The sequence below is a fragment of the Festucalex cinctus genome, chromosome 5 (assembly GCF_051991245.1).
Source record: "Festucalex cinctus isolate MCC-2025b chromosome 5, RoL_Fcin_1.0, whole genome shotgun sequence".
Classification (NCBI taxonomy): Eukaryota; Metazoa; Chordata; class Actinopteri; order Syngnathiformes; family Syngnathidae; genus Festucalex; species Festucalex cinctus.
In genome coordinates, this window is record NC_135415.1 from 11,048,076 (window position 1) to 11,059,065 (window position 10,990).

General features: G+C 41.9%; 2 protein-coding genes across 2 annotated transcripts; both read right to left on the reverse strand.

Annotated features, from left to right (window-relative positions):
- Positions 1–860: 860 nt before the first annotated feature.
- LOC144018702 (uncharacterized) lies at positions 861–6,288 on the reverse strand. The gene is made up of 2 exons (XM_077521157.1): positions 6,027–6,288; positions 861–3,243 (listed from the first exon to the last, which is right to left on the reverse strand). Exons 1-2 carry the CDS (start codon positions 6,202–6,204, stop codon positions 2,111–2,113), a joined length of 1,311 nt encoding a protein of 436 aa, XP_077377283.1. The 5' UTR covers positions 6,205–6,288; the 3' UTR covers positions 861–2,110.
- A 672-nt stretch (positions 6,289–6,960) lies between these two features.
- LOC144018704 (uncharacterized) lies at positions 6,961–10,546 on the reverse strand. Its single transcript, XM_077521161.1, has 2 exons — positions 10,304–10,546; positions 6,961–9,888 (listed from the first exon to the last, which is right to left on the reverse strand). The coding sequence occupies exons 1-2, from the start codon at positions 10,530–10,532 to the stop codon at positions 8,840–8,842; spliced, it is 1,278 nt and encodes a 425-aa protein (XP_077377287.1). The 5' UTR covers positions 10,533–10,546; the 3' UTR covers positions 6,961–8,839.
- Positions 10,547–10,990: the final 444 nt, after the last annotated feature.

A 10,990-nucleotide genomic window follows, 5' to 3' on the forward strand; every position in this document is an offset into this window, starting at 1 on the left:
GCTTGTCTGGAGGTGCGAGCTGAGCTCCATTTGGACTGACAGGATGGCCAAGTTCCAACTCGGGCGCGTCTTGAGCTCCTTCTTCTTCTTCACTTTTCACAGGGATCACAGTCAGTGGCAACTTGCTGATGTCAATGTTGTCCTCTTCATCTTTAATGTTGGGGGGCTGCGTATGTGGCACGCTCCCCCCAGTCAGCAGTTGAAGGTCTGCAACACAAAGTTTTCGTTTAGTTTATTTAAAGGACAGTGTGCAGTAACAGTAACATTAAAAAAAAAGAAAAAAAAGATGGCTCCGCTGCATCAGATTTAGCAATGAGCACCATGCTACTTTCCATCTAGTCCACAGTTTTGCTTACACAAGTCCAAACAAAAAGATCTTTGGTCTCCCGTGGCGTTTATTTCCTCTTTGAGTAAATGTGCACGCTTTTAATTACGGTTAACTTTTAAAGTACATTTAACATTCGGTCAACGTTCAAGCTCTCAAGCCCAAAATGGTCCTTGTCATAAAAGTGTGTGCATAATGAATACAATAGTTTTGTATTTTCAAACACATCGGATCTTCTTAATAATTTCCTCATGCAACAGTTTAATGTCATCAATGACAAACATACCATACCAAGCAATTTCTACTTTGCACAGACTTTTTATTTATTTTTCAATCTGATCTGATACATATCCTTAACATGTCTAATCTTAACATGTCTCTGATCTTAACAGTCATCAACATTTTGAAGCAGATGAAATGCCTCTGTTTTTTTTTTTTTTTTTTTTTTCATGTAAGCCCATGGCGACATGCTGAAACGTGCTTGTTATGGAAATCCAACAGCATTGTCAGCGGTGCATGAATAATGACTCAGATAAATATTTTCATGTTTTTAATTCAATAAAATGGCAGCATGGGAATAATATACATACAGGCACATGAAAAGTAAAAACGCCAGAATGGCAGAAACAGAATAACAACACATTGTGGTGTATTGTTACGAACAAAGCCAACACAAGGTAAAAGGACCACATCACACATCAAAGTTTAACTTGAAAATACAGCCCTGGTTCAACTGTTAACAAACGGCACCCTTGTGCAATCAAGTTATCCCTGCGAATGTGAACACGTTACAACAAATTGTCTCCGGTGGGCAGCATAAGAGGGGAAAAAAAACAAAACAAGGCAGAGTTCAACCTGTCTATCTGCGCACACAGCAGTGATTGCTCGATGTACTGCCTCTTCTTCAATGCCTTGACAAATGCACGCAACCACACTCATAAGGAACAATGAGAAAATCATACCCCAAAAACTAGTGTTGTTCCGATACCGATACTGATATCGGCAGAGGTGCCGATACTGCATTAAAACAGTGGTATCGATATCGGCGAGTACTCACAAGTAACATGCCGATACCATTAATTCCAACGCTATTATAGGATTTTGGATGCAGGATCTTGTGTCTTGCTTGAGCACAACATTCACTGATATGTGACATGTTTACTGCATGCCGATCTAAGATATCATATTGGCCCTTGAATGCTCTGAACCAATAACAGGACAGCTTTTTCATGTTGAGGAAAAAAAACAAAAACGTAAGTATCGGTATGGTATCGGTATCGGCCGATACGGCAAAGGTGGGTATCGGTATCGGCATCGGGGGCCAAAAAACGGTATCGGAACAACACTACCAAAAACGGTGACAACTGGTGAGGTTCACTGAAGGAAAACAAATGGCGATCGCCACTACAGGAAAAGGGCGGTGCGCTCAGAGATTTTCCCGGAAACGCATCACGATAGAGTCCATGGTCAGAAGAAGGGGAACGTAACATATTTGTGAACAGAGGCAGTATGTGTAGGAACTCAATGTTGTGCTTGGATTAGCAAGTAAGTGCCTCAATATATATTTATATATAATATTTATAATTTATATATTTTCATTGCTGTAATGTAGAAAAGCACAACATTGTGTGTGGGTTTTTTGTAGTTTGAGGTTTGTTTGTTTTTTTTAAAATAAATATTCGATCTTTGTGTTTTTTGTCCTGATATCTGACAACATTTGAGCACAACTGGGCAGTGGGCACACTCCAAAAAGTCAAACTTGGCTTGACAACAAAAGTGGAACAACTACATTTTGATCTCGCCGGTGTGTTTGCGCATGTGCACAGTCAAACCGTGCTTATAAGAGAAGCTACTACCACAAACTGAGCACGTGAAAGGTTTTTGTCCCGTGTGCGTCGCCGTGTGCGCAATCAAACGCACCTTGTGAGCAAATTTAGCGCCGCAAACGGCACACTGAAAAGGATGCTCTCCCGTGTGCTTCCACATGTGCACGTTCAAATTGGGCCGCGTTATAAAGCATTTGCCGCAAACTGAGCAACTGTGTGGTTTCTCCCCCGTGTGCGTCCGTATGTGCCTTTTCAAATCGGACTTATAAGAGAAGCTTTTATCGCAAATGGAGCATGTGAAAGGTTTTTCTCTCGTGTGCGTTCTCATGTGTGTTTCCAAAACGGACTCGTGAGGGAACAGTTGGCCGCAAATGGAGCATTTCAAGTTATTTTCTTCCTTGTGTGTCCTCATGTGAGCAGTCCAGTTTTCCTTTTGGGTAAAAAAGCGACCGCAAACTGGACAACTGAAAGCTTTTTCTTCCCTGTGTTTTTTCATGTGTACATTCAAATTGTACCGGTAAGAGAAGTTTTCGCCACAAAATGAACATGAGAAGGGTTTCTCTCTTGTGTGTTTCTGCATGTGTATTTTCAAAGCGCTCTCATAAGGAAATCTTTGGGCGCAAAAGGAGCAGCGCAAACTCCCTTTCTGAGGCCTCCCGCGTCTTTTTGAAGTTTTCCGGTGACGAGTCGTCTCGTTTTCTGAGCCTTTCAGTTGCTCGCTCTCACCGTCCGCGTCGATCGTATCTTGCATGTCGTCGTCGTCGTCGTCGTGTGACAGTTGAGCGAAGATCCCGTCTGCAGGTGGTCCTCCGCAGAGGTCTTCATTCGGACCGCCACGATGAAGCCGCGAGCACTCGGATGTTTCCTCGTCGTCGCTTTCGCCCTCCACGGGAACGACACTAAAAGGAAACTTGCTGACGTCAGCGTTTTCCACTTCTCCTTCCGGCGACTGCGGCTCCTCCTTTTCCTCTTTCAAGTGTGGATCCGCCTCTTCCTCTTTAACATGGTGAGGCTGCGGTTGCTCCAAACCGGCGTTCCCCCACCACGGATGAGGGGCAAATTCTTCCGGGTGACCAGCCGCCTGCCAATCATCTGCAAGACACAAGCAACCAAAACAAACATCCTTTAAATCAAATGCAAAGACTTTTCAAAACGTTGGTTTAAACTTGGTTTTGAGTATTACTAATATAGAAAATGGAGTGAAATTGCGGCACGGTGGTTGACTGGTTAGCACGTCTGCCCAGTGCTGAGGACTCGGGTTCGAGTCCAGACTCCGGCCTTCCTGGGTGGAGTTTGCATTTTCTCCCCGTGCCCGTGTGGGTCTTCTCCGGGTACTCCGGTCTCCTCCCACATTCCAAAGACATGCATGGCAGGTTAATTGGGCGCTCCGAATTGTCCCTAGGTGTGCTTGTGAGTGTGGGTGGTTGTTCGTCTCTGTGTGCCCTGCGATTGGCTGGCAACCAGTCCAGGGTGTAGTGCCTGAAGCCAGCTGGGATAGGCTCCAGTACCCCTGCATCCCTTGTGAGGAGCAAGCAGTTCAGTAAATGGATGGATGGATGGAGTAAAATGTATACCTGGATATTCATATATTGACTTCATTTTTAACTACAGAACTAGATCGCTCAGTTGCAGTGATCAAGGCTGTCAAAGTTAAAGCATTAACTAATAAATTAATCACAAAAAAGAAAGAATCGCATTAATCATATACAGTGCTGCTCAAACGTTTGTGAACCCTGCAGGGATGGTCAGATTAAAATTACTTTATGAAATGTTTCGTAATACCCCAATCTACAATGCTGACATTGAAAATAATATCATGATATTAAAACTGCCACAATATCGTCGTCGTCATGTTCACGATATTTAAAAGCAACGTATGTTAAAGAAGCCAGTTTGATTTCCATTTGTGCAGTTCTAGCACCCTCTCGTGGCTAGTTTTTAAGTGCAATTTAATTTTCATTAGGGATGTTTTGGCCCTTCTATGCAAATCAATATGTGGAGGAACTCAATGTGTGTGTGCATCAACAACATAATAATAATAATAATAATTATTATTATTATTATTACTATAATAACACATAATAATAATAACATTACTGTTAATGTACAAAAGCACAATATGGTGATTTTCTAAGTATGAGCTCTTTATATATATATATTGTGACCTTTTTAAAATATCGCCAACCTCCCCATGATATCGTGATAATTATCGTATCGTGAGCCTCATATCGTGATAATATTGTATCGTGACATTTGGATATCGTTACATCCCTATTCTTCATTGAACAAAAGTTGTTGATTGAGGAAAAACTCCGATTTCATGGGTGCAAAAGCATGTGAACCTCTCACTTAATAGGACATTGCACCTGCTTTTGCAACTTCATCCAAACACTTTTTTGAGTGACTTTTCAGTCTTTCACATCTACTTTGAGGGATTTTTGTCACTCTTCCTTGCAAAATGCAGCCAGTTGAGAGAGGTCGAATGGCCGTCTCGCTTCAACTGCCTGCTTCAGGTCCCGCCATAGCATTTTGAAAGAATTGAAGTCAGAATTTCGACTGGCCACATCCAGAACATGAATCTTGTTGTTCTTCAGCCATTTATTGGTTGTATTGCTGGAATGCTTTGGATTATCATCACGTTGCATGAGCCATCTTCTGCCAAGCTTTAACTTCACGAAGGACGGCTTCAGATTATGTTCCAGGATTTCGCAATATTCCTCTGAATTCATGATTCCCTGGACTATGTGGAGTTGTCCAGGTTCTGAAGATGAAAAGCCAGCCCAAAACTTAACATTCTCACCACCATACTTCACTGTAGGATGAAGGTTTCTTTTTTTTTTTGCTATGCAATGTTGAATTGTCACCAAACATGACTGTTTTAGTTGTGACCACACAGTTCCATTTTGGACTCACCTGTCTACAGAAGTGACTTCCAAAAGCCTTCAGATTCGTCCAAGTGCTCTCTGGCAAAGTTGAGATGGGCAGCTTTGATCTTTTTTTGTGAGCAGAGCCTTCTACCGAGCAAGCCTTCCTTTCATGAAAGCCTTGTCAATTGACTTTTCTTCTGATTGTTGAAGCATGCACATGTGTCCCAGATGCAGCAAAAGAGGTCTGCAAATCCCTTGATGAGATGTTTGGGGTGTCTTTTACCTGAATTATCATTTTTCTTCTGGCTCTTCTGATATTTTAAAATGTCATCCACATCTAAGATGACTATAGCTTTCCCCAGACAGATGTGCTGTCACTACCCACTTACTTGAGGTCCCTTGTGATTTCTCTTCTTCTCAGCATGACTGACCTGTTTGGGTTCACCTGGGTAAGACTAAAATGATGTGGTTTTGTCTCGGTTTCAATCAGTGATGCACAATTTCTTCGCTAAACCTCTCTCAGTCATTTCATTGGTCCATTTCAGTGGTTAGTTTAGCTGCCAATTTGTCATACTTGATCCTACTTGACTGCTTGTTTTAAGCAATACAGCTCAGGGTTCACTTACTTTTGCACCGACATGACCATAAACTCTTGAATTTAGTTTTGACATCGTATTAAATTTTTAAACCTACACCCGTCATTTCATATAAAATGTAATAGTTCAGATTCAGAATGACCAACACAATCAGGTTGAAACAATTGGTAAACGAAATAGCTCACGAGGTTCACAAACTTTTGAGCAGCACTGTATTAACGCAGATTAATGACACGTAGCATACTTTATGTATTTGCGCTGCATTAAAATGAAAACACATAAGTTATTGTTATTCACATGAATTATACTGTGATTCTATTTATTCCCTCCCAATTGACATCAATTAGGCCGTTTGCTGGGCCCCAAACCACAACGGGATCGAAATGGTGAACTTGATGTTTAGTGAACGAACCTTGGCCGTGCAGCGCCGTTTGAGCGTTGCAAACATCTTCCAGTTGTCGTCGTTGTCGCTCATTCTCCTCTCGGGCGCGACAAAGTTGCTCCTCGTACGACGCGACGGTTCTTTCGAACAGGCCGAAGATTTCGTCGGCGGCCGCCATGAGTCGCTCCCTCACCAACTCCTTCAACATTTTGGATGCGTTTTCACTTCGTTGTCTTCGAGATTTTTCCTCGCTGGGCCTTTGTGCCTGCTTGTGTTGCCAAATCCGGATTCTTCTTCGATGGTTTAATCCAGGGCATCTTATCATTGATGGGATGCCGCTGCTGCCACCCGGTGGCGATGCATCAAGTTCGGCATCCACCATGCGCTGCGGTTCCAAGAGTCAAACTCGGAAATAATCAGATGACTTTATTTTAACAATGTTGAATGTGAATGACTCCATTGCTCTCAGATTCATTAGTACATCTGTAATTGGATCTCACACTTTTATCGTACAGCCGAGGAACTGTCTTTATTATCTATCACCAAAAACGACGGACTGGGCCCAATGAACACTTTACAATAATTGAGCTGTTTTTGTTCCAATTTTTTTGCAAATGCCAGACTATTTTATGTTTATAAGATTATCCTAAAAGATTATTTTGTGGTCTGACGTCCCAACAATAGCATCCAAAACACGTCGGCCGACAAGTTCCTTCATCAGACAAAAAGTGTGATACACTCAAGTTATATATATTAGGGATGTAACGATATCCAAACCGCACGATACGGTATCACGATATAAGGTCACAATACGATAATTATCAAGATATTGTGGGGAGGTTGGTGATGCAAAAAAAGTCACAATATTGTAAAAAAAAAAAAAAAAAAAAAAAAAAAAAAAGTTCAATCTTTAAGAAAAACACAATATTGTGCTTTTGGACATTACAGCAATGCATATAATCAACCTACAATCTCTAATAACACTTAATATTGAGGCACTTACTTGCTAATACAAGCACAACACATTGAGTCCCTCCACATATCGACTTGGTTCCACAAGCATATTACATTTCCTTCATCTGTTCATTAATGTGGATTTTAAACATAGAAGGGCCAAAACATGCCTCGTGAAAATTAAACTGCATAAAAAAAACAAGCCACCAGAGGGTGCTAGAACTGCACAAATAAACAGAAATCAATCTGACTTTTTAACAGATGTGCTGTTTTTAATATCATTTCATGATGACGATAGATTGTGGCAGCCTTAATTCATATCACAATATCACGATATTGCCCTTATCCAGTGATGGATCCCGCAACCCCGATGCGCCGAACTCACAGAGCAATCCCTGAGTCGGTTTAATAAAATCACGTGACCGATGTTTGAACTGCGTCGAGCCGGCAAGTGAGAGCGGGTGACAGTTAAGGCGGCGAGGCTTGGCCCGACTATATGAAAATGTGATCGATCCTCACTAAATATGTGCCCATCTCATATCCCCAAATTTCTGAAATTATTAGAACAACAGTCACAATATATTTTGGTCCTCTATTCATGTCGCCGTTGCCTGACGGGTTGCACGGATGCGTGCGCGCTCCATGCAGCGCTGCAGCGGGGCGCTTTTTTTCCCTCCCTCGAGATGCACCTGTCTGGCCCCATCCCATGAAATATCCAGGGGATAAATAAATAAATACATAAAGGAATAAATAAACAAATGTATACATAAATAACAAGAGCTATAAAGTGCTGTTCAGTGTGTGATTGACGTTTCGCCCCCTATCCCTATTGGTCAATGCTGTGGAAATGGACGACGACGTTGGTCACATTATGCGTCAAGACGAGCAAAAATTCTACTTTCGTCGTGATGGTCGTGAACCGTCCCGGACAACCGGCGACCAGTCGTTGAACGTGTCACATTACACGGCGACGCTACGTCAAGACAACCCAAAATCGTTTACGACATGCCCCGTTTGTCCGCGACACGTCGGTCGGGCTGTTTTCGTGTAGTCTGACATCGGCATAAGTGAAGTGTTTATAGGACGTGCATCTGTCAACGGAATACAACTCCTGAAACACTCATATAGTTCCTGTGGACGTTGTTGTGGATGATGGAGCAGGCCCAGGGGAAAAGAAAGTCGTCTGCCGCGTAGGAACCATTTTGAACTAATTTCTGAAAATAAGGTATTTATTTCAAACTCCTTGTTTCCTCTCTGATTTTCGACTTGTTCCATTCTAATTCAAATCAATTTCAAGGTAACTCTTAATTTGTCATTCACATTATTTTTGCAGGTGAAATGTCACATTTGTTCATCAGAGTTGTCCTACACAAACAAAAGCACCTCAATGCTGAGGAATTATCGGGCCAAGCATGACAGTGAAGTTCCTGATCCACCCAGGATAAGGTCACGTATACAGACAATCTTTGACTTTCTCCCAGTTGCTTTGTTGATAACCCTGTTGGAGAAACTTGTTTTTCTGAATAAAAACTTGTGAAGACCAAGTTGACAAGTGTTCATTCACATGATTTTCACTTAATATTTTTTTTTTCATTTTGATATATGTTCACATTTAAAGATATGGAATGATACAATGAATGCTAAGACTTAAATGTTATTATTGTATATACTAGGTCATCTAATCAGTGACAGTTCACACTGTCAAGTGGGTTGCCTGCAGAGACTTTTAAATTACAGCAGGTGTAAGTATTCAGTGACACAGTATCAACACAGTGTGTCATTATGTCAACATGCTTCACGATGCCTCATCGATCCATCACTACCCTTATCGTTACATCCCTAATATATAAATAATCAAAACGTCACACTCGGCTTGACAACAAAGCAAACTATATTTTGCTCTCTTCCATGTGTTTGTGCATGTGTGCAGTCAAACTCTGCTTATAACAAAAGCTTTTTGGACAAATTGAGCACGTGAAAGGTTTGTGCCCCGTGTGCGTTGCTGTGTGCGCAATCAAACTGACCTTGTGAGCAAATTTAATACCGCAAACGCCGCAGCGATAAGGATGTTCTCCCGTGTGCCGCCACATGTGTACCTTCAAATTGTCCCGCGTTCTAAAACCTTTGCCGCAAACTGAGCAACTATGGGGTTTCTGTCCCGTGTGCGTCCCTATGTGTCTTTTCAAAGTGTTCTTAAAAGAAAAGCTTTTATCACACATGGAGCATGCAAAAGGTTTTTCTCTTGTGTGTGTTCTCATGTGTTTTTTCAAAACTGACTCGTAAACGCAGAGTTGACCGCAAATGGAGCATTTCAAGTCGCTTCCTTCCTTGTGTTTTTTCATGTGTACATGCAAACTGGACCTGTGATTGAAGCCTTTACCACAAAGTGAACATGAAAAGGGTTTTTCTCCCGTGTGTTTCTGCACATGTACTTTCAAAGCGCCCTCATTAGAAAATCTTTGGCCGCAAACGGAGCAGCACAAAGTCCCCTTCTGAGGCCTCACGCGTCTTTTCGAAGATTTCCGGTGACGAGTCGTCTCGTTTTTGGAGCCTTTCGGCAGCTCGCTCTCGCCGCCCGCGTCAATCGTATCTGGCACGTCGTCGTTGTGTGACAGTGGAGCGAAGTTCTGGTCTGTGGGTGGTCCACCGCCGAGGTCTTCACTCGGACCATCATGATGAAGCCGTGAGCATTCGGGTGCTTCTTCTGCGTCGTTTTCGTCCTTCACGGGAACGACACTCAGAGGAAACTTGCTGACGTCAGTTTTTTCCTCTTCTCCTTCTTTCAATTGTGGTGGCTGCTGATCCCCATTCTCCTCTTTCAAGTGTGGATCTGCCGCTTCCTCTTTAAATTGGTGAGGCCGCGGATGCTCCAAACTGGAGCTCCCCCACCACGGATGCGGGGCAAATTCTTCTGGATGGCCAGCCGGCTGACAAACATCTGCAAGACACAAGCAACCAAAAACAGCCTTGAACTCAAATGCAGTTGGAGTTCAGACAAGATTAAAAAAAAAAAAAAAAGAAGTCAGTTTAAATTTGTTTTTGAGTATTATTATATAGAAAATGGAGTAAAATTAATTCCTGGATCTTCACACAGTGACTTAGCGAATCAATAAATAAGACAATATGTAGCACTTTATTTCCTGAAAGTCTTTATATTTTCAAATTTACAATATTACTCGGAAATCAGTGGTAAGAAGAATTCCACATGCTACTCATGAGTGACGTCACACTAGAAGGGTCTATAAGGAGAAAAAACAACCAAGATTTTACTGATTCGGGCTCACTCAATTAGGCCGTTTGCTGGGCCAGAAATGATCACGAGTTTGTTTTGAAATGGTGAACTTGAAACAAACTTTGGTAACGCGCCGTTCGAGTGTTGCGAACATCTTCCAGTTGTCGTCGTTGTCGCTCGTTCTCCTCTTTGGCGCGACAAAGTTGCTCCTCGTACGACGCGACGGTTCTTTCGAACATGCCGAAAATTTCGTCGGCAGCCGCCATGAGTCGCTCCCTCAGTAACTCTTTCAACATTTTTGATAAAGTTGTTTTCACTTCGTTGTCTTCAAGATTTCCCCCCTGTGTCATGCAAGCGTTACTACTTCCGCATTCTTCTTCTTCATCTCTTATATTATAAGGTAGATTATGGTCCATGGAAAGTCGCTGCTGACACCTCGTGGCGAAATTGAAGACGGCTGAAGCAAAAGCCGGAAATAGATAGATAGATAGATAGATAGATAGATAGATAGATAGATAGATAGATAGATAGATAGATAGATAGATAGATAGATAGATAGATAGATAGATAGATAGATAGATAGATAGATAGATAGATAGAAAAATTGACTATAGTATCGCAAACTATAATACTGATCAAACTCTGAGGTGTAAAAGTTTGTTCTTGTTCGGGAGTCTAACATTCTGAAGACTTAATGTGATTAATAGACTTCTCCAAAAATAAATTGGCTAATGTTATGTACATATTGCAGACGACAACACATTCATCAGCCTTAACTTCAACAGGTAATGGAGGTTAGGAAAAATCA

Excerpts from the sequence above, each read along its gene's own strand:
- LOC144018702 (XM_077521157.1), bottom strand. The coding sequence starts at position 6,204 with ATGTTGAAGGAGTTGGTGAGGGAGCGACTCATGGCGGCCGCCGACGAA. Across the intron at positions 3,244-6,026 it reads AACGGCGCTGCACGGCCAAG|ATGATTGGCAGGCGGCTGGT; the intron begins GTTCGTTCACTA and ends TGTGTCTTGCAG.
- LOC144018704 (XM_077521161.1), bottom strand. The coding sequence starts at position 10,532 with ATGACACAGGGGGGAAATCTTGAAGACAACGAAGTGAAAACAACTTTA. Across the intron at positions 9,889-10,303 it reads TCGAACGGCGCGTTACCAAA|ATGTTTGTCAGCCGGCTGGC; the intron begins GTTTGTTTCAAG and ends TGTGTCTTGCAG.